Here is a 20,397-nt window from a genome sequence, read left to right as displayed (position 1 = left end):
TTATCTCTGATACCACTTGTTGTGTGCCAAAAGCGGAACAAATGTACTCACAACACCAATGAACGGAATTACACAAAGAGACACTAAAATATTTGCATGGTTCGGAGAGAAGAAGTTCCTACATCCACGGGTAGCAACCAATCACTCCTAAAACCAAGCCTTCCAAGTGAATACCTCACTATCACACTATATAGACTCTCACCAATATGTCACTCAAGAAATACAGAAATACAATGTGACACACAAAACATTCCCAGATCCCGATATCAAATTCCGATATGACTAAATCTAATCCAAATAACCAAATCAAATCAAATCATAACTTATGACAATTTACAATAACAAGGTACTTCAAATTCATTTTCGTTTGGGTCCTTAACCAATCACCAATGAAAGCCTGACGCCGTCCTCAAGAATTGAGAATAGCGTAATAAAGTTACATATAGGCTTATCCTTGTAGCTATTACTTGTGCATTATTTAATACGGTGAAATGAACAGCATGTTTTGTCTTTCAATTGCTTTACGTTGATACTCAATTCATTTTAATCTTGGTTTAATTTTATTGCGTGGTAGATATGCTTTAATGCTTTTGATCTTAATGCTTTTGATCAAGCTATAGACCTCGATGTTTTGGATCATCTTGTTCTAAATTTTATATACTACCTTGTAAATTCAGTTTTACCTATGATATTTCGCTTGTGGTTGTTTGTTTTACTGGAATCTTTTAGTCAATTGGGGTATTCTAATCAATATGATGAGTTTCCTGCAACTGAGTATTAGTGTTCTATGATGATGAATTCATTCAGTTTGCGTATTGGTGTTCTATGATGATGATGAATTTAGTTCAGTCTCATTGTCATGTTTATGCTGATCGGGCCTTTAAAATTATAATCTTCCCCCAGATGGATGATGTGAGTTATTCTTCGAATGGAATATGTTTTTCCTTAGTATTGTCTACTTCTTTTTGCTCGAAAAAATGTGGAATGTCATTTTCTTTCAAAGGTACGAGTTCTTACTTGTGCTTCCATGTCTACAGTTGGTTGAGATTTTACCTTCTTCTCTAGTCCTCTTCATTCTGAGAAAGCTGCCTCCCAAACGAGAATTACGCAGTACCATCCTATCCGCTGAAAGAGTCGAGAAAGAAAAAGAAATTCTGATCAAGGTTTCAACTAGTTGCATGCAAAAGGAAGTGAAGAATTGGGAATGTAAAGGTACATGCTTTCTTTCTTATTACTTGGTATACTTTGGGGTATTTTAAATAATTATGCAGGAACAGCTTTGTGTAGATCGAACACGAGTTGTTGTTGTTTATTTATCTTTGAGCAATATACTTAAAACTTGGTTTCTTATGTGCTCTCATATTTAACTCATAGTGACTTATCGATACAAAATTTTGTACTTCAATTATGTTTTTGTTTAGCATTTTAGGTGAAATGGCTTAACAAGCTATCAACAAAATGTGGTCATTTGTTGCAGTTGTAAGTTTCTATGCCATGTTTGCTAACAACCCGGAAAAATAAAATAAACTAATAATAATAATAATAATAAATAAATAAATAAATAAATAAATAATAAAAATATTTATAAAAAAAAAAAAAACAACAACATTTCCCCACCTCTCTCCACTAACCTCTCATCCCTTCCCACAATTATCTCTCCTCAACCCATTCTTATAAAAAAAAAAGAAACAATAATGATCAGATTTACTTGAAGATAGATCTGATGTATATATTAAATCTTTATTTTTTTTTTATCTTATTTTTCTTAGAAATCACAACCAATTAGAGTAAGATCTTCATTCAATTATTACAATGGTCTACCTTTGAGTTAGAAACTAAATGTCCATCATTTATAGGATTCTAGTAAATCACTTCAGATTAGTAATATTATATTAATTTTTTATCAGTAGCCAAATGAATAGGTTAAAGATAGAATGGCAAGAAAACTTCTGAATAGGAAACACTAAGATAAGGAAAGATTTGGAAATAGAGATCCACTATAAATTTGAATTTGAAATAGATGAGAACAGAATTAAAAGGCAAAGGATAAATATAGAGTAGTAAAACACAGAATAACTTGAAATAGCTGTATCTACTCTCTTATACCAAGTAACCATGAAAAATAAGATTTTTAATAAAAATATAATTATAGATATATAACATTTCAAGACTTTTAACAATGGACCAATGTAAATTAGAGAAATAATGTTGTAGAGTTCAAACCTGAAACTAATGTCATGGGCTCATATAGGTTGACTCAGTTTTCAAAGAACGGAATCAAACTTTCATTAAAGATATATTCGTGACAACGACTTAAGCTAGCCAGGTAAGTGACCTTACTATCGGCATGGTTATATTTGATGTTGACACGTGGCCTGTGGTTCTGCACGTGTCATATATATTGATATGTGTGAATTGTCTGTGGATCGATATGCTTCCTATATGTTATGTATACGTTATAATATGTGAATTGTATGATAATAATTACGGTACGATGTGTTCAAGGATATGTTTGAGATATGATACAAGAATGATGCACAAAACGAAATGTAACGATAGGAATAAAATACATTCATGAAACGTTAATGTTAGGTTACATACCGGAGTGATATGGATAAGAGACATTGATGGAAGAATACGGTTAGGTTACACGTCCAAAATTACCCGTTAGGACAGCACGGTAGGGAAAATGGAATGAAAGATAGGTCTCATCATCTCATTGCATGTGATTGTTGCATTTAACCCCAATAGTGGAGTCACTTACTGAGTATTTCTCTAAATACTCAAGCCCTGTGCTATTACATTTTTTAGGTTAAGGCAAGGCATTTATGTACGGCTAACGACGGCATCGCAACTCGAGACCATGGCAGATGCATAGGATAGTGGTATTTATTTTCTTAGACTTAGGGTAGAATAGAATGTTTTTAACTTAAACTCTTATTAGTTTTATTTTATCTTTTGTTGTGTCGTTTTAAAGATGTTTTCGAAACATGTTAGTCCATGGGTGTGTTTTAAGATAAAGGTTATGTTTTATGGAATTTTAATGAAGTCTTCCGCATTCAATGTTTATGCTATGTATACAGTAGCAACCTTAAATTAACTAGAAAATTTCGAGTCATTAAAGATCGTTATGCTTTACATAGCGCTGCCATGACGGTTACCAGTTCTAGTGGGTGTCCAGCCTAAGGGGCTCCCAGAGTATGCTCACCGGATAAGAAAGGTGGCCCAGCGGTGTGCAAACTAGCTGGTGAGCCCATACTCGCACGTATGGACTGTGTGTAAAGTATATGGTACACATCCAAAATTACCCATTAGGACAGAACCGTAGGGAAAACGAACTGAAAAATAGGTTCTATCATCTCATTGCATGTGATTGTTGCATTTAACCACAATAGTGGGGTCACTTACTGAGTATTTCTTTAAATACTCAAGCCATGTGCTACTACATTTTTCAGGTTAAGGCAAGGTATTCTTGTACGGCGAACGAGGGCATCGCAACTCGAGACCATGACACATGCATAGGATAGTGGTATTTATTTTCTTAGACCTAGGGGAGAATAGAATGTTTTTAACTTAAACTCACTCTTATTCATCTTATTTAGTCTTTTGTAGTGTCGTTTTAAAGATGTTTTCGAAACACGTAAGTCCATGGCTGTGTTTTAAGATGTTATGTTTTATGGAATTTTAATGAAGTCTTCCGTATTCAATGTTTATGCTATGTATACAGTAGCGACCTTAAATTAAGTAGAAAATTTGCAGTCGTTACACTCTATTTACAAATATTCTCCTTGTGAAATCTCTTCTTAAATTATNTGTGGATTTGGCTTGTAAAATTCGTTTGTGAGTTTATCACACAACTTTCTAAATTTTCAATATCTGTAAATTGAATAATTTTAATTGTTTTAGTACTTGAGAATATGGTAGTACGTTTAATTACTTTTTAACTGTTGATCATGATGCATTTTGACGACTCTTTGTGCTCTTTTGAGTTTACCGTCGGCCAATTATGTGTAATGATCATGTGAATATATCTTTGATTTATATCGTTATCTAATAATCTTTGTATTTCAACTAATATATTCACATGATCATTACACATAATTGGCAGACGAGGCCATGATAGCGGTCCCCAGACGTTGAAAATCATTGCAAGTAGTAGAGAATATTTTATCTTGTATCGTTTGAATAACTTTATAATGGAAATAGATTATGAAATCTCAATTATAAATGGAAGGCATGATATTTAATGTGTTATGAATATTTCACGTGTTTATTTAGTTNTATATTTCCGCATTATAGATGAGCATGAGACGTTAGTAGCGACTCTGAGTATGTGGAAATTTAGGGTCGTTACAGATAGCATGATATTTTAGCTTATTAAATATATTAATATAGCTTAAATAAAACGCTATAACAATGTATATAAGCTATAATTTCATACTCTATTATATCATTTATTATAGCTATAAAAAAACGTTATAAAAAGCCANATACTCTATTATATCATTTATTATAGCTATAAAAAAACGCTATAAAAAGTCACTTTATATAGCATCTATTATAGTTATAAAAAAACGCTATAAAAAGTCTCAGACTTTTAATAACATGGGTTGTCACGACGTACGAAAACACTATAAAAAGTCTACGATAGCCGTTTTCGTAAGTTATGTATCTATTATTTGTGGTAGTAGGTAAATAAGTTGTGAAATTTCAATTATTAATGAAAACTTTTTTATTTTTAATATGTATAAATTTCAAATTTAGTTGAAAGTAAATTATATTAAAGATATATCGGGAAAAGAGATACCCAGCGATAATCAAGAGGTTTAACAAAATTTATATATAATTATAAATGAGTAAATAATTTTATTATAGCATAATATTAAATCTATAAATACTAAATTATAGTATTTCAAATATGCTATTAAGACTTAATGACAACATATTAGTTTAACTATATTAACATTTCAATGAAAAACGCTATTAAATATTTTTCATAGCATCATACATGAGCTATATATTTATACTCGATTATAGTATTAATTATAGCTATACAAAAACGCTATTAAAAGTATCAGGCTTTTAATAACATAAACTGCACGACGTACAGAAAACGCTATAAAAAGTCTACGATAGCTTTTTTCGTAAGCTATCGTATCCATTATTTCTTGTAGTGTCTCCTCCTAATAATATTAGTGATTATTATAAATGATGTGTTTTAGACTATTATCATTTATTTCTACTGATGGCCGTTAAATGAATGCTACTTGTTTTGTAAATTTGTTTGAACAATTTGGAATTTATTGGAAAATAACTACAAACAAGATTAAAAAATAAAAATAAAACCTAGAACCTATCACATTGTTTTATAATTAGGATTAGCAATGATATTATTTTATAATTGGGATTAGCAATGATAATTCTTCAAACTTTTACAAGTAGTTAAAATCGTTTACCAATCTCTTCAAACAAAAATTAAAAAAGAAAATTAATCGTTACTCACATCACTTTAAAAAAAAAAGTCGGAACAATTATTAACATTATAATAGCTGTCAATATATTTTAATTTAGTTTTCCATATATTTTAATTTATTGATGTAATTTTATTTAATGTTTGATTTTATTTAGACAATTTTGGAAGGAGGCTAATTAACCTGTATTCTCCATCCTTTTTAAATGAAAACAAATAAAAAAAATTAACTTAAAGCACACCCAAACTTACCTTTTTTTTTTTTCTGTCATGAATTATTTACCGGTTATTTTTTTGTTTTTGGATGTTAATTATTAAAATATAAATATTTTTAACCGTATAAATCTTAACCATTTATTTATTTTTATTTATATTTATATTTATAATTCTCTTCGTAGGAAACAGTTTTGGAAAAGTTTGTCACGAGTAAGATGGAACATATGAATTTCGATCATGAATTTTATCAGGATGGTCACCATAATATCACTAGGAAGAAAGAGATGAAATATTTTCGTGTCGTTGAAGAATATGATGTAATCGTTTTAACTCGCTTGCTATATCCATTTTGTGTTCTTTCCTCTTCTCTTTGATGTATTTGTGCTTATATATATCTATAGTTCGATATTTTATGTACTTCCTAGATTTACAAATAATCATTCTAACCACTCTTGGATTTGCTCAAAAATCTTTTTTACTATTTAAAGTATAATCTTTTTTGATAACAACATTTTTTTACTTCCTACTAGAATTAAAAAAGAAAAAAAAAAACTTTTTTTTCTAACCTTTTATTATTGGATACTGTGATCTTTGTAATATATATATTACATTATTATGGTTAAACTTATTACATTATTATGGTTAAACATTAGATTTAAGAAGGGTAGGAAATATATTATGGTATTAAATAGGTAGATGCAGATATTAAAACTAAATTTAATTGATATTTTGACTTGATTAAAGAAAAATATTAGATTATTAAGAATGAAAGGATGGGAGAGATGGAGGATATGGAAAGGTAAGTAAAAATAATTAATACAAAGGTTAGAAAAAAAAAATAAATGATGTATATGTTAAATTAAAATCTTTTGAGTGGATGAATTTTAAGACAAAAATATATGATTTCTTTGCAATTTCTTCATTTATAAGAGGTTAAGATACGGTTTAAAACAATTAGAACGATTCAAATAGAGCTGCTATGATCTAGTTTAATTTAAAGAAAAAAAAAACATAATTTATTTATTAAAATGTAAAATAAATTTTAATATAAATATAAAAATACATGTATAATAAAAAAAATAATTAATATTTACTACATATTTCTTGATTTCGAACTGGAGTAAAAATATTAGGTTGACGCCGATCAAAAATACATAAAATAATATTCTACTACGATTATTTTGTTTATGTATTATTTAGGTCTACGTTTATTTAAGGCCTAACCTGATCTTATTAACAAAAAAAAATATTTATAAACGGTCAATATTTAAATTTGAGCTAGTAAGTCATCTATGAGAATTTTAGGAAAAATATTATATCCTAAAAGTTTAAATTATTTGTAATTTCCTCCAAAACTTAAAAAAAAAAATTATAATATGTACACTATATTAAAAAAATTTAATTAAAAACTAATTGATATAAAGTCTACCTTTAATTTATATGATTTTAAATGAGAGAACGAATTTTTAAATATTATTAAATTACTATTTCATGAGTATATAACAAAATTTAGTTTTAATATCTGCCTTCATCAATTCAATACCATAATATATTTCATATAAAAAACAAAGAAAAAGAACCTTATTCCTTAAATTTATTAAAATAATAATGTTTAACTATAATATTTTATTTATTAATAGAGTTTTGTGTACATACATTTGTAAAAAAAATTTAGTTCATTAGTCATTTTTATACCACTTCCTTGTTCTTGGTATTTGAGTTTATTTCAATATATACTTTTAAATTTGCTGATTAAACTCTACCATTAATAAAATATATAAGTTATATTATATGAAAAAATGAATGAGGTATATGTTAAATTAAAAAAATTTGAGTGAATGAGTTTTAAGAGAGATGTAACTGACCCTAACATTTACCTATTTAATCTAAGGTCATTACTATACCTTGGAATGACGAATTACATTAAATGGACCCTGATTATAAATGTGACTTACACTCACTTTTTATTACCTTGTGAAAGAGAAAACGAATACAAGGGAAAGAAAGGAAAAAGAAAAAAAAAACAATATTGAAAAAAAAAAGGAACAAAACTGAAATGAATGTCTTATACTACCCTATGGTTTAATATGCAAAAACAATTCAACCTATACTAACCTATACTAATGATGCAAACCGAATTCAACCTAGACTATGAAATGGAAAAACAACTACCCTATGCATGTTCCACGGTCTCGGGGTGTACGATGCCGTCGTCGAGCTCACATGGGTGCCTTGCCCTTATCCAAAAAAGTAAAGCAGCACGAGGATTGAGTATTTCTAGAATACTCAATAAGTGACCCCCTATTGGGGTTATGCAACAATCACATGCAATGAAATGATGGGACCTATCTTTCGTTTCGTTTCGTTTCGCTTTCCATACGGTGCTGTTCTAATGGGTAATTTTGGACGTGTACCATATACTCTACACACAGCCCATACGTGCAAGTATGGGCTCACCAGCTAGTTCGCACATTGCTGGGCCACTTTCCTTATCTGGTGGGCATACTCTGGGAGCTCCTTATGTCGGGACCCGTTAGAACTAGTAACCGTCATGGCAGCGCTACGCAAAGCATAACGATCGTGTCCTGCCATTGGATGTATGCGTCCGTACCCTCGTGATGGGATAGGGGTATCCCCCAGATGCATGAACACACATAATGCATGAGGTCCCTACTACTTCTACATTTATCATTAATGAACATAACCCCCTATCACGTTCCATGCTTCATGTCATTCTCATTTTTAATTTACGTTTCATACATATTCCTATCGGGGTTATGATTCCAGGCAGTTTACCGTATTTCATGTCATACAATTCATGTTGTTTACATCCAAACATCCCATACAATCATGACATAGTCATTCAAGAACAACATATCGTTGCATGCATTACAATCACATCAGACTAAACAGCATACATCGCATACATTCACGTTCACATGATTATGTACTTAAGCACAATAATCTAGCATACAATTTAATGACACGTGCAAATCCACGGGCACGTGCCAACATACAATAAATAACGCGTAACCTACGACGGGTGAACCACTTACTTGGTAGGTCTTAGCCAAAGTACTCCCTAAAATATAAACGTAAGCTCCTGGCTCCTCGTAAACGTTCTACGCTTCCATTGGTGGTTGGTTCCTATTGGATCATTCGACACCTTCGTTAGTATTTCACAAACATAATTAATTTCCAACTTGAATTTGTGAAATACGACCTTAAAATGATCTATTTTACCTTAAACAGGGCTGAAATTAGGTTCGGGAGGGTCAGAACGGTGCCAAACAGGTTTCCCGAGCCGAATAAGCCGCTGGAGCCGAGAAGCCGCCGCCGAGCCGATTAAGCCGCCGGAGCCGAGGGTAGTCGCGCTGAAACGTGCCACGTGGCACAACCAGAGGGCGACGTGTGTTGCAGCGGTCTCGGGTTGTCAGATCGCTCGCGGGTGACGGGCCGACCCGAGTTGAAGGAAAAGTGTAGGTGGGCTGGGTTGTGTGTGTCGGCGTTGGACTAGGCTTGTGGGTGTAGTAGCCCAAAAATAAATAAACAAATAAACAAATAAAAAAATTATAAAAAAAATAGTTAAAATAATAATAATAAAAAATAAATTAATTAATTAAAAAAAAAAAACTTTTCCCCACTCCTCTCTCCTCTCTCATCCCTTCCCACAATTATCTCTCCTCAACCCATTTTAAGTCAGAAAGTAATCGTTGCTGAAAAAAGAAAAAGAAAAACAATAATTGTCAAATTTACTTGATAAAAAAAAAAATGAGAATGGCTTCTACCTAGTTGAGATTCACCATGTATATATTAAATCTTCATTTTATTTTATCCTATCTTTTTTAGAAATCACAACAAATTAGAGTTAGATCTTCATTGAATTATTACAATGGTCTAGCTTTGAGTTAGAAACTAAATGTCAATCATTTATACGATTCTAGTAAATCGATCAGTAATATTAGATTAAATTTTTATCAGTAGCCAAATGAATAGATTAAAATTGAGCTAGAAACTAAATGTCAATCGTTTATGCGATTCTAGTAAATCGATCAGTAATATTAGATTAAATTTTTATTAGTAGCTAAATGAATAGATTAAAGATTGAGTTAGAAACTAAATGTCAATCATTTATACAATTCTAGTAAATCGATCAGTAATATTAGATTAAATTTTAATCAGTAGCCAAATGAATAGATTAAAGATAGAATGACCCAGAAAACTTCTGAATAGAAAACACTGAGATAAGGAAAGATTTGGAAAAAGAGATCCACTAGAAATTTGGAATGCATGAGAACTTAATTAAAAGGCAATAGATAAAAAAAAAAAAAAGGAGATTAGGGAATTAAAAACAACAAACTAAATATAGAGGGCAAGGTAAATGCATGAGAACTTAATTAAAAGGCAATAGATAAAAAATAAAAGATTAGGGAATTAAAAACCACAAACTAAATATAGAGGGCAAGGTAAACACAGAGGTAAATACAAAGAGTAGTAGGCCCAGAATAACTTGAAAGAGCTTTATGTACTTTTTTTTTTAACAGTAACCATGAAAAATAAGATTTTTAATAAAAATATAATTATACATATATAACATTTCAAACTTTTAACAATGGACCAATGTAAATCAGAGAAATAATGTCGTAGAGTTCAAACCTGAAACTAATGTCATGGGCTCATATAGGTTGACTCGGATTTCAAAGGACCGAATCGAACTTTCATTAAAGATATACTCGTGACAACGACTTAAGCTAGTCAGGTAAGTGACCTTACTATCGGCATGGTTATATTTGATGTTGACACGTGCCCTGTGGTTCTACATGTGTTATATATATTGATATGTGTGAATTGTCTGTAGATCGATATGCTTCCTATATGTTATGTATATGTTATAATATGTGAATTGTATGATAATAATTACGGTACGATGTGTTCAAGGATATGTTTGAGATAGGATACAAGAAGGATGCATAAAACGAAATGTAACGATAGGAGTAAAATACGTTCATGAAACGTTAAGGTTAAGTTACATACTGGAGTGATATGGATAAGAGAGATTGATGGAAGAATACTGTTGTCACGACGTACGAAAACGTTATAAAAAGTCTACAATAGCCGTTTTCGTAAGTTATGTATCTATTATTTGTGGTAGTAGGTAAATAAGTTGTGAAATTTCAATTATTAATGAAAACTTTTTTATTTTTAATATGTATAAATTTCAAATTTAGTTGAAAGTAAATTATATTAAAGATATATCGAGAAAAGAGATACCCAGCGATAATCAAGAGGTTTAACAAAATTTATATAAAATTATAAATGAGTAAATAATTTTATTATAGCATAATATTAAATCTATAAATACTAAATTATAGTATTTCAAATATGCTATGAGAGTTAATGACAACATATTAGTTTAACTATATTAACATTTTAATGAAAAACGCTATTAAATATTTTCATAGCATCATACATGAGTTATATATTTATACTCTATTATAGCATTAATTATAGCTATACAAAAACGCTATTAACAGTATCAGACTTTTAATAACATGAACTGCACGACGTACAAAAAAACGCTATAAAAAGTCTACGATAGCTTTTTTCGTAAGCTATCGTATCCATTATTTCTTGTAGTGTCTCCTCCAAGTAATATTTGAGATTATTATAAATTATGTGTTTTAGACCATTATCATTTATTTCTCCTTACCGCTGTTAAATGAATGCTACGTTTTGTAAATTTGTTTGAACAATTTGGAATTTATTGGAAAATAACTACAAAGAAGATTAAAAAATAAAAATAAAACCTAGAACCTATCAATTGTTTTATAATTGGGATTAGCAATGATATTATTTTATAATTGGGATTAGCAATGATAATTCTTCAAACTTTTACTCGTTAAAATCGTTCTCTTGAAACAAAAATTAAAAAAAAAAAAATTTAATCGTTACTCACCTCACTTTAAAAAATTTAAGTCGGAACAATTATTAACCTTATATTAGTTTTCTATATATTTTAATTGTTTCCCATGTACTTTAATTTATAATGTTTGATTTTATTGAGACAATTTTGGAAGGACGCTAAATAACCTGTATTCTCCATCTTTTTTAAAGAAAACAAATTAAAAAAAATTAACTTCAGCTCACTCAAACTCACCTTTTTTTTCTTTTTTTTTATTGCATGGAATGAATTATCTACCTGTTTTTTTTTTTTCTTTTCTTTTTTGACGTTGATTATAAAAATATAAATATTTTTAACTTCCCATAATAAGTTTTGGAAAGGTTTGTATAAGATGGAACATATTAATTTCGATCATAAATTTTATCAGGATGGTCACCATAATATCACTAAGAAGAAAGAGATGAAATATTTTCGTGTGGTTGAAGAATCTGATGTAATCATTTTAATTCGCTCGCTATATCCATTTTGTGTTCTTTCCTCTTCTCTTTGATGTATTTGTGCTTATATATATCTATAGCTCGATATTTTATGTATTTCCTAGATTTAACAAATAATCATTGAATTTGCTCAAAAATCTTTTTTATTATTTAACATATAATCTTTTTTTCATACAATAATAACATTTTTTTTTTACTTCGTACTAAAACTAAACTAAGAAAGAAAAAAAAAACTTTTTTTTTCTAATCTTTTATGTTGGATACTGTAATATTCGTAATATATATATACATGACCATGATTTGTATTACTTACCTTTCCATATCCTCCATCTCCCCATCCTAATATTTTTCTTTAATCATTATCATTTCTGAGTCAAAACAGTATATCAACTAAATTTAGTTTTAATATCGGCATCTACCTATTTAATACTATAATATATTTTCTACCATGTTACTTCTTAAATTTAATGTTTAACTATAATATTTTATTTATTAATAAAGTTTTACCGTAATTACATTTGTAAATTTTTTTAGCTCATTAGTCATTCTTATACCACCGGTTATTGGTTGTTTTTTTAGTTTAGAATTTCAATATCTATTTATTTTGAGTTTAGGTTTTTAATATTACTTTTATGTGTGCTGAACTCTCCCATTAATAAAATACATAAGTTATATTATATGAAAAAAAATGATGTATATGTTAAATTAAAAAAATTTGAGTGGATGAGTTTTAAGAGAAAAATATATGATTTTTTCCAATTTTCACTAGGATAACGAAATCTATAAGAGGTTAAGGTACAGTTTGAAGTATACTTTTGTATTTATCCTTATAAATGATTTTGTAGAGCGATTCAAATAGAGCTGCTGTGATAGTTTATTTAAAGAAAAAAAATATAAATGATTTTTAGGGGTAGGGTTTGGCCTCGCCGGAGTTTCGTCGGATTTTCTCTGTCCTCTTCGTTTTCTTTATTTTTTTTCCTTCTTTGCAGGTGTTCTAGGGTGGCTGAAGGTCGGGATCGAGTTTCCGTGGCATCCCCGCCTTCGGCCGCCCTTTGTGGGTCGTGTGCGACTGAAAACTCCGGTGTTCGCCGGAGTTTTTGGTTCTGCCAACGACTCCCTTTTTTTTTTTATCCGTTACATTACCTACCCCTAAAAAGAACTTTCGAACTCCAAAGTCTCGAACTTCTGGATCAACTCGGGATATTTTTCCTTTATTTCCTCCTCTCGTTCCCATGTACCTTCCTCGATTTGGTGATTACGCCACAATACCTTAACGACACCTATGTTTCTATTACGTAAGGCTTTCACTTCTCGGGATAGGATTTTAATCGATTTCTCCTGATAACTTAAATCTTCCTCGATTTCGAGAGGTTTGTAGCCTATTATGTGCGTAGGGTTTGAAATATATTTCCTTAACATGGACACATGAAATACATCGTGTACGCTTGAGAGTGAAGGTGGTAAAGCTAGTTTGTAAGCTACCGAACCTACTCTTTCTAAAATTTCGAACGGTCTGATAAATCGGGGGCTTAGCTTCCCCTTTCGTCCAAATCTTAGAATGCCTTTCATAGGAGCTACTGTTAGGAACACTGGGTCTCCCTCTTCGAACTCTAAATTCCTACGCCTAACGTCAGCGTAGCTCTTTTGCCTACTCTGTGCGGTGCGCATCCTTACTCTAATTTTCTATACTGCCTCGTTGGTGATTCGGACCAGCTCGGGTCCTACTAGTTCTCGTTCTCCTACTTTGTCCCAGCACAATGGGAATCTACACCGTTTTCCATACAACGCTTCAAAGGGTGCCATCCCGATGGTTGCTTGGAAACTATTGTTGTATGAGAATTCCATTAAGTGTAGTTTAGCGTCCCAACTCCCTGTGAAATCTATAACACATGCCAGAGGCATGTCTTCCAGGATTTGGTTTAATCATTCCGTTTGGCCATCAGTTTGTGGGTGAAAGGCGGTGCTAAAGTCGAGGCGGGTACCCAACGCTTTTTGGAGTCCGCGCCAAAAGGCCGACGTGAAACGTGGGTCCCGATCTGACACAATAGACACCGAAACTCCATGCAACCTCACAATTTCTTTAACATACAATTGAGCCCAGTTGTCTACTGTATATGTTGTCTTACTTGGCAGGNGTTGTCTACTGTATATGTTGTCTTACTTGGCAGGAAATGAGCCGACTTTGTCAAACGATCGACAACCACCCAAACTACCGTGTAGCCCTGGGTAGGCCTACTATGAAATCCATAGCAATGTTTTCCCATTTCTATTCTGGTATGCTTAGAGGATGTAGTAACCCGGCGGTTTTCTGCCTAGGGGCTTTTACTTGTTGGCACACTAGACACTTACTCACGTACTCCGCGATATTCTTTTTCATACTTCGCCACCATAAATGTTATTTCAAGTCTTGATACATCTTTGTTCCACCTGGATGTATCGAGAAGGGTGAGTTGTGTGCCTCAGTTAGGATTTCGTTCTTTATTTCACTGACCGGTGGGACACATAAATGCCCTTGACATAATAGTCCGTCATCTGTTGACTTAGAAAAACCGTCCACTGGGCATGTTTTCAACTGGTTTAGGATTTTGTTTAGACTTGGGTCCTCACGTTGTGAGTGAGTCTATGATCCTTTGTCTGAGCGTGGGACGCACTGTCAGTCGGGCTATTTGAGCTGCCACCTCTTTCGTTACTACCGCTATGTCAGCTCGTTCGAAATCAGTTCGCACTCGTTGCTCCCTCGTGATGAGGCCGACGAGTGTACTGCTTTTCGACTTAGTGCATCAGCGACTATGTTTGCTTTTCCAGGGTGGTACTGAATATCTATGTCATAATCTTTTACCAGCTCTAGCCATCTACGTTGTCTCATGTTCAATTCTTTTTGTGTGAACAAGTATTTTAGGCTTTTATGGTCCGTATAAATTTGTGTCTTTTCGCCATACAGGTAGTGTCGCCAAATTTTTAGCATGAACACCACTGCCGCCAACTCCAAATCATGGGTAGGATAGTTTTTCTCATAATCCTTTAGTTGGCGTGACGCATACGCGACCACCTTGCCCTGTTGCATCAGTACACAACCCAACCCCTTTTTGGATGCATCACTGTAAATCACGTATCCCACCGAACTTTCTGGAACCGTGAGCACTGGGGCGGACACCAGTCTTTGTTTTAGTTCTTGAAAGCTGGCCTCACAAGAATCGTCTCAAACGAAGGGTACACCTTTTTTTTGTCAATTGGGTGAGAGGTGTGACTATTCTAGCAAAGTCTTTAACAAACCTTCAATAGTAACCCGCCAATCCCAAGAAACTTCGTATTTCAATGTCCGTAGTTGGGTGTTTCCATTTCGTGACAGCTTCTATTTTTTGTTGGGATCAACTAAGATTCCGTCTTTAGACACTACGTGCCCCAAAAATGAAAACTGTCGTAGCCAAAATTCGCACTTGGAGAATTTGGCATACAACTTGTTCTCCCTTAAGATAGTTAGGGCTTTGCGAAGGTGCTTTTGGTGTTCTAGGTTTGTTTTTTAGTATATGAGGATGTCGTCTATGAACACGATCATAAACGAGTCTAAGCATTCCTTAAATACTCGGTTCATTAATTCCATGAATACTGCTGGGGCATTAGTGAGACCAAAAGACATTACCACAAACTTATAGTGGTCATATCTGGTTCGAAAGGCTGTTTTCGGTATATCTTCATTTTTAATCTTAATTTGATGCGGGGTAATGGGTATTTGTTCTTTACCATCCTCTTGTTTAATTCCCTATAATCAATGCATAGACGCATAGAGCCGTCTTTCTTTTTGACAAACAACACTGGCGCTCCCCAAAGGGATACGCTAGGTCGAATGAACCCTTTATCTAATAGGTCTTGCAGTTGTGATTTAAGTTCTTTTAGTTCTGTTGGTGCCATGCGATACAGGGCCTTAGAGATGGGTCCCGTTCCTGGCTCCAGTTCTATTCCAAAGTCTACCTCTCGCAGTGGAGGGATTCCCGAGAGGTCCTCCAGGAAGACATCTATAAATTTGTTTACTATGGGTACTGTGTCTATTGGTTTTTCCTTTCCTTTTGTGTTTACTGCATAGGCTAAAAACGCTCACCCCCCCTTGTTGTACCAGGCGTCTCGCTTTCATCATCAATATTATTTTTGGGGTGGTACCTGTGAAGGTTCCTTTAAACTTAAAGGTAAGTCCGTTTGGAGGTGTGAATATCACCTCTTTCTTATGGCAGTCTATGCTAGCAAAGTTTTCGGCTAGCCAGTCCATTCCTAGTATGACGTCAAAATCCATCATATCCACTACTTTTGAAGTCTACGTGGATGGTTTATCCAACTATTACCACTTGTCCGTCTTTTACCCTATTTTTCGTCACTAGGACTACCCTTGCTAGAGTACCGACCGACAATACATGCATTAAGAGTTCTACTATGAACCCTGCTTGTTTAACAAATGGTAAAGAAACAAACGAATGGGTAGAACCAGAATCAAACAATGTCAATGCAAAGTGTCCTAGTATAGAAAGTGTCCCTGTCACCATGGTGCTAGACGTTCCTGCCTCTTTACTGGTGGTTGTATATGCCCTAGTCTATGGGTGGGTTTGTATGGTGGGTTCTCGAATGATCGTCCTCTAAGGGGTTCCCTTGAATTTCCTGCGCTCCTTGTAGGGCAAGTTCTGGCCGAGTGACCTGCATGACCGCAGATATAACACATACCTGAGCCTGTCAAACATCTCCCAACATGTTGTTTTCCACAGTCCCACCACAGGGGCTTCTCCGGTGTTAGGTATTGGGCTATTGGCGGTGAGTAGGTGGCCTATTCTGATATCGAGGTCTCTGGAGCAGTGGTTGGAATTCTATGGTTCCGACCTCGACAGGGCGTTTCTTCCCTGTGACAACCGTCGGCTCCAGTTTTTTTCTCCTCCGGAGGTTCCTCTAGGGACTTGAGCATCCATAGGGCCTCTTCATAAGTTGTTGGATTAAAAGCCTCCAACATGCGGCGGGTCTTCGGGTTCAACCCCAACACAAATTTCTCCATCTATTTCTCTTCCGTGTCAGCTAATGACGGTGCAAACCTTCTTAATCTCATGGACTCCTGATCATACTGATCCACCGTGCGATCTCCTTGGGTTAAGTGATTAAACTCTTGTTGTTTCTTTATACGGGTTTCCTTTGGATAATAATACTTCAGAAAGGCTTCCTTAAATGTTTCCAACGTTGTAATCCCCTCACCCGGGTTGATACTCTGTTTATTGTCCGACCACCACACTTCTGCATCTTTTTGTAATACATACGCCGCACACGCCACCTTATGTTCATCAGGGCATCTCATTGATTCAAAGGTCGTTTCCATGTTTGCAATCCACATATGAGCCGCTGTGGGATCTTCCTTTGAACTGACAAATGGATGGGGGTTATACCGTCTGAAATCCTTTAACCAACTCGCACCCCTGTTCGGTTGCGGGTTGTTGGCCGGTTGTATAGCTATCGCATCCACTGGTAGCATGTCCGCCGCGTTGGCTGGTTGCGTGGCCATTGCCGCGACTTGTTGTGTAGCTAACAACGTGGCCTGTTGTGTGGCTAGCATTGTTTGCATTGTCGTTTGGAGTGATTCCAATATTAACCTTGTGGCGGGGTCTAACTCGGGCTGTGGTGCAGCTTGAAGAGGTGGTGCGTATTCAGGAGGGGGTACAGCTTGTGGGGGAGGTGCATATTCAGGAGGTGGTACGGTTTGTGGGGGAGTTGCATGTTCAGGAGGTGGTACAAACGCATAGCGTCGATAGTCGACCCTTCTTGGGAAGAGTTTCTTTCGGCTTCTCTTCTTCCCCCTCTTCTAATGGGAGGTCGTCCTCTCCCGAACCTCTTCTACGTCCTCGGTGCGGCATGGTTCTAGAAACCAAGAAAATGATTCTAACTAAGTTTATGATTTACTTATAACATTCCCTACATTCCACCATATAATTCAGATAAAAGAAAACATAAATATCATAACGTAAAGACATGCATTAACACCAGATCACATCACAACACAAAATCATACAGTATCTATAATTAAACTTTATTCTTCTCATTCTTTGATTAGGATCTATATCTATTACTAGATTCTTAAGCATAATGTTGTTTAGAAGGATTCTTTGATTAGGATTTATATCTCTTACTAGATTCTTAAGCATAATGTTGTTTAGAAGGATTCTTTGATTAGGATCTATATCTCTTACTAGATTCTTAAGCATAATGTTGTTTAGAAGGATTCTTTGATTAGGATCTATATCTCTTACTAGATTCTTAAGCATAATGTTGTTTAGAAGGATTCTTTGATTAGGATCTATATCTCTTACTAGATTCTTAAGCATAATGTTGTTTAGAAGGATTCTTTGATTAGGATCTATATCTCTTACTAGATTCTTAAGCATAATGTTGTTTAGAAGGATTCTTTGATTAGGATCTATATCTCTTACTAGATTCTTAAGCATAATGTTGTTTAGAAGGATTCTTTGATTAGGATCTATATCTATTACTAGATTCTTAAGCATAAGATTGTTTAAAAGGGCAAGCTTTAGTCGGATATGATATGGAATAAACTATTCTATATATAATATACACATACTCTAGGACGGAAGGGTTTGTTTAAAAGGGAAGCTTTAGTGGGATATGATAAGAATATATAATATACACAATATACTATTCTATATATAATATACACATACTCTATGACGGAAGGGTAATATACACATACTCTAGGACGGAATGGTTTGTTTAAAAGGGAAGCTTTAGTCGGATATGATAAGAATAGTGGCGACTCTAGATATGTGGAAATTTAGGGTTGTTACACCTTAGTCCTTCTAATAAGGCAACTCTAATTCTCAGCCCAACGATCTAAGGTTTTGTTGAAGCAAGAACCTTTAAATTAAAGAATTTAACACCTCCTTATACAAAATTCGGATCAACCAAGAGATAAGGCTAGAATTAGATAATCTCTTTAACATCAAAGATCTAGGAGCAAGATTTGGAACCTTGTTTTAAATTGAATCACTCCCCAATCGAACTTGATCAAGACTTGGTTGAATGACTTAGATGCAATCTACCACAAAAATTCCATGAACTTGATCCGGGGTGAAAGTCTCAATTTGAGAGCTAAATTTCATTAATCAAAATGTGTGTTTTACATAAATCTAGCTAACTCATGAAAACTCTCAACTTCACCCATCTTTTGGTGTTGGCAAATCCCTAATCACTTTAATTTTTTATTTATTACTTCTACTTCATTTTTACCAACTATGAAGCCAATGAAGTGAACATTTTTCATGCAAAAACTACCATTATTAAAATTAGCAGGAAATTTCTCTTTTTGTGTAACCAAAATTGAATTAACATGCTCCATGTTCTCAAACGAAGTCTTCAAATAAATTAAAATGTCATCAAAATGCACAACAACATGTGTAACGCCCCAAACAAAAAAAAAACACNAATAATTAAAAAAAAAAGTAAATTATCAACTCTCTCTCCACCTTCCCCAAATATCTCCTCAACACCCCCAACTGCAAAATGATCTGCAAAAAGAAAGAAACAAAACAGAAACAAACAAAAATGGCTTACTCCAAAGTAGATTTGATAGGAAGGGAAAGAGAACTAAAATGGAAGATGTGATTTGTTGTAAGAAAAAAAAATATAGAGAGAAGAGAAACAAAGAGGTACAACAGGAGAGAACGAAAATGGAAGATGTGAAAAATTATTATTGTTTGTATCCAAAGAATATAATATTATAACAAACCATAGTTGGATTGAATGATTCAAAGGAGCATGAAATAATATTGACATATTTTCAATTTGAGTTTTAGAAAATTTAGAAACAATGAAAACTTGGAATTCGATTTTTACTGAGACCGTTTTAGAGCCGTATTTCACATCGTTAGTTGGATTATTAATTAAAATGTGAAATACTAACAAAAGGTGACGAACGGTGGGATATGAAGCGAACTCTAGCAACCTTTGGAGCAGCTCTCGAAGAACGGGAGCTTACGTTAATTAAATTAGGGAATACTTCGGCTAAGGCCAACCAGGTAAGGTCTTACTATAGGATAGGCTAAAAATTGTATGAGTTACGATGATGTATGAACTATGTCGTACGATGCGGTATATGAGTTATGATAATGTATGATGTATGACTTTGATGATGTATGAGTTATGATGATGTGTGGGTTATGATACCTGATGATGTGCTCAGTATATATATATTTTGATGAATGTCGTACTTGATATGTTTGATGCACTTTGTGGCAATATGATGAGTATGATGATTGCGTGACGTTTACCTTAATATG

At 33.5% G+C, this 20,397-nt stretch overlaps 1 protein-coding gene across 1 annotated transcript; it reads right to left on the bottom strand.

Moving 5' to 3' along the window:
• Nucleotides 1-17,114: 17,114 nt before the first annotated feature.
• On the bottom strand, nucleotides 17,115-17,612 carry LOC111784334. Its single transcript, XM_023665065.1, has one exon. The coding sequence runs from the start codon at nucleotides 17,610-17,612 to the stop codon at nucleotides 17,115-17,117; it is 498 nt and encodes a 165-aa protein (XP_023520833.1).
• Nucleotides 17,613-20,397: the final 2,785 nt, after the last annotated feature.

The sequence above is a fragment of the Cucurbita pepo genome, unplaced genomic scaffold, assembly GCF_002806865.2.
Source record: "Cucurbita pepo subsp. pepo cultivar mu-cu-16 unplaced genomic scaffold, ASM280686v2 Cp4.1_scaffold000189, whole genome shotgun sequence".
NCBI classification, from domain to species: domain Eukaryota; kingdom Viridiplantae; phylum Streptophyta; class Magnoliopsida; order Cucurbitales; family Cucurbitaceae; genus Cucurbita; species Cucurbita pepo.
The sequence above is the reverse complement of the archived record's forward strand: the minus strand, read 5'-3'. Positions and strand labels throughout refer to the sequence as shown.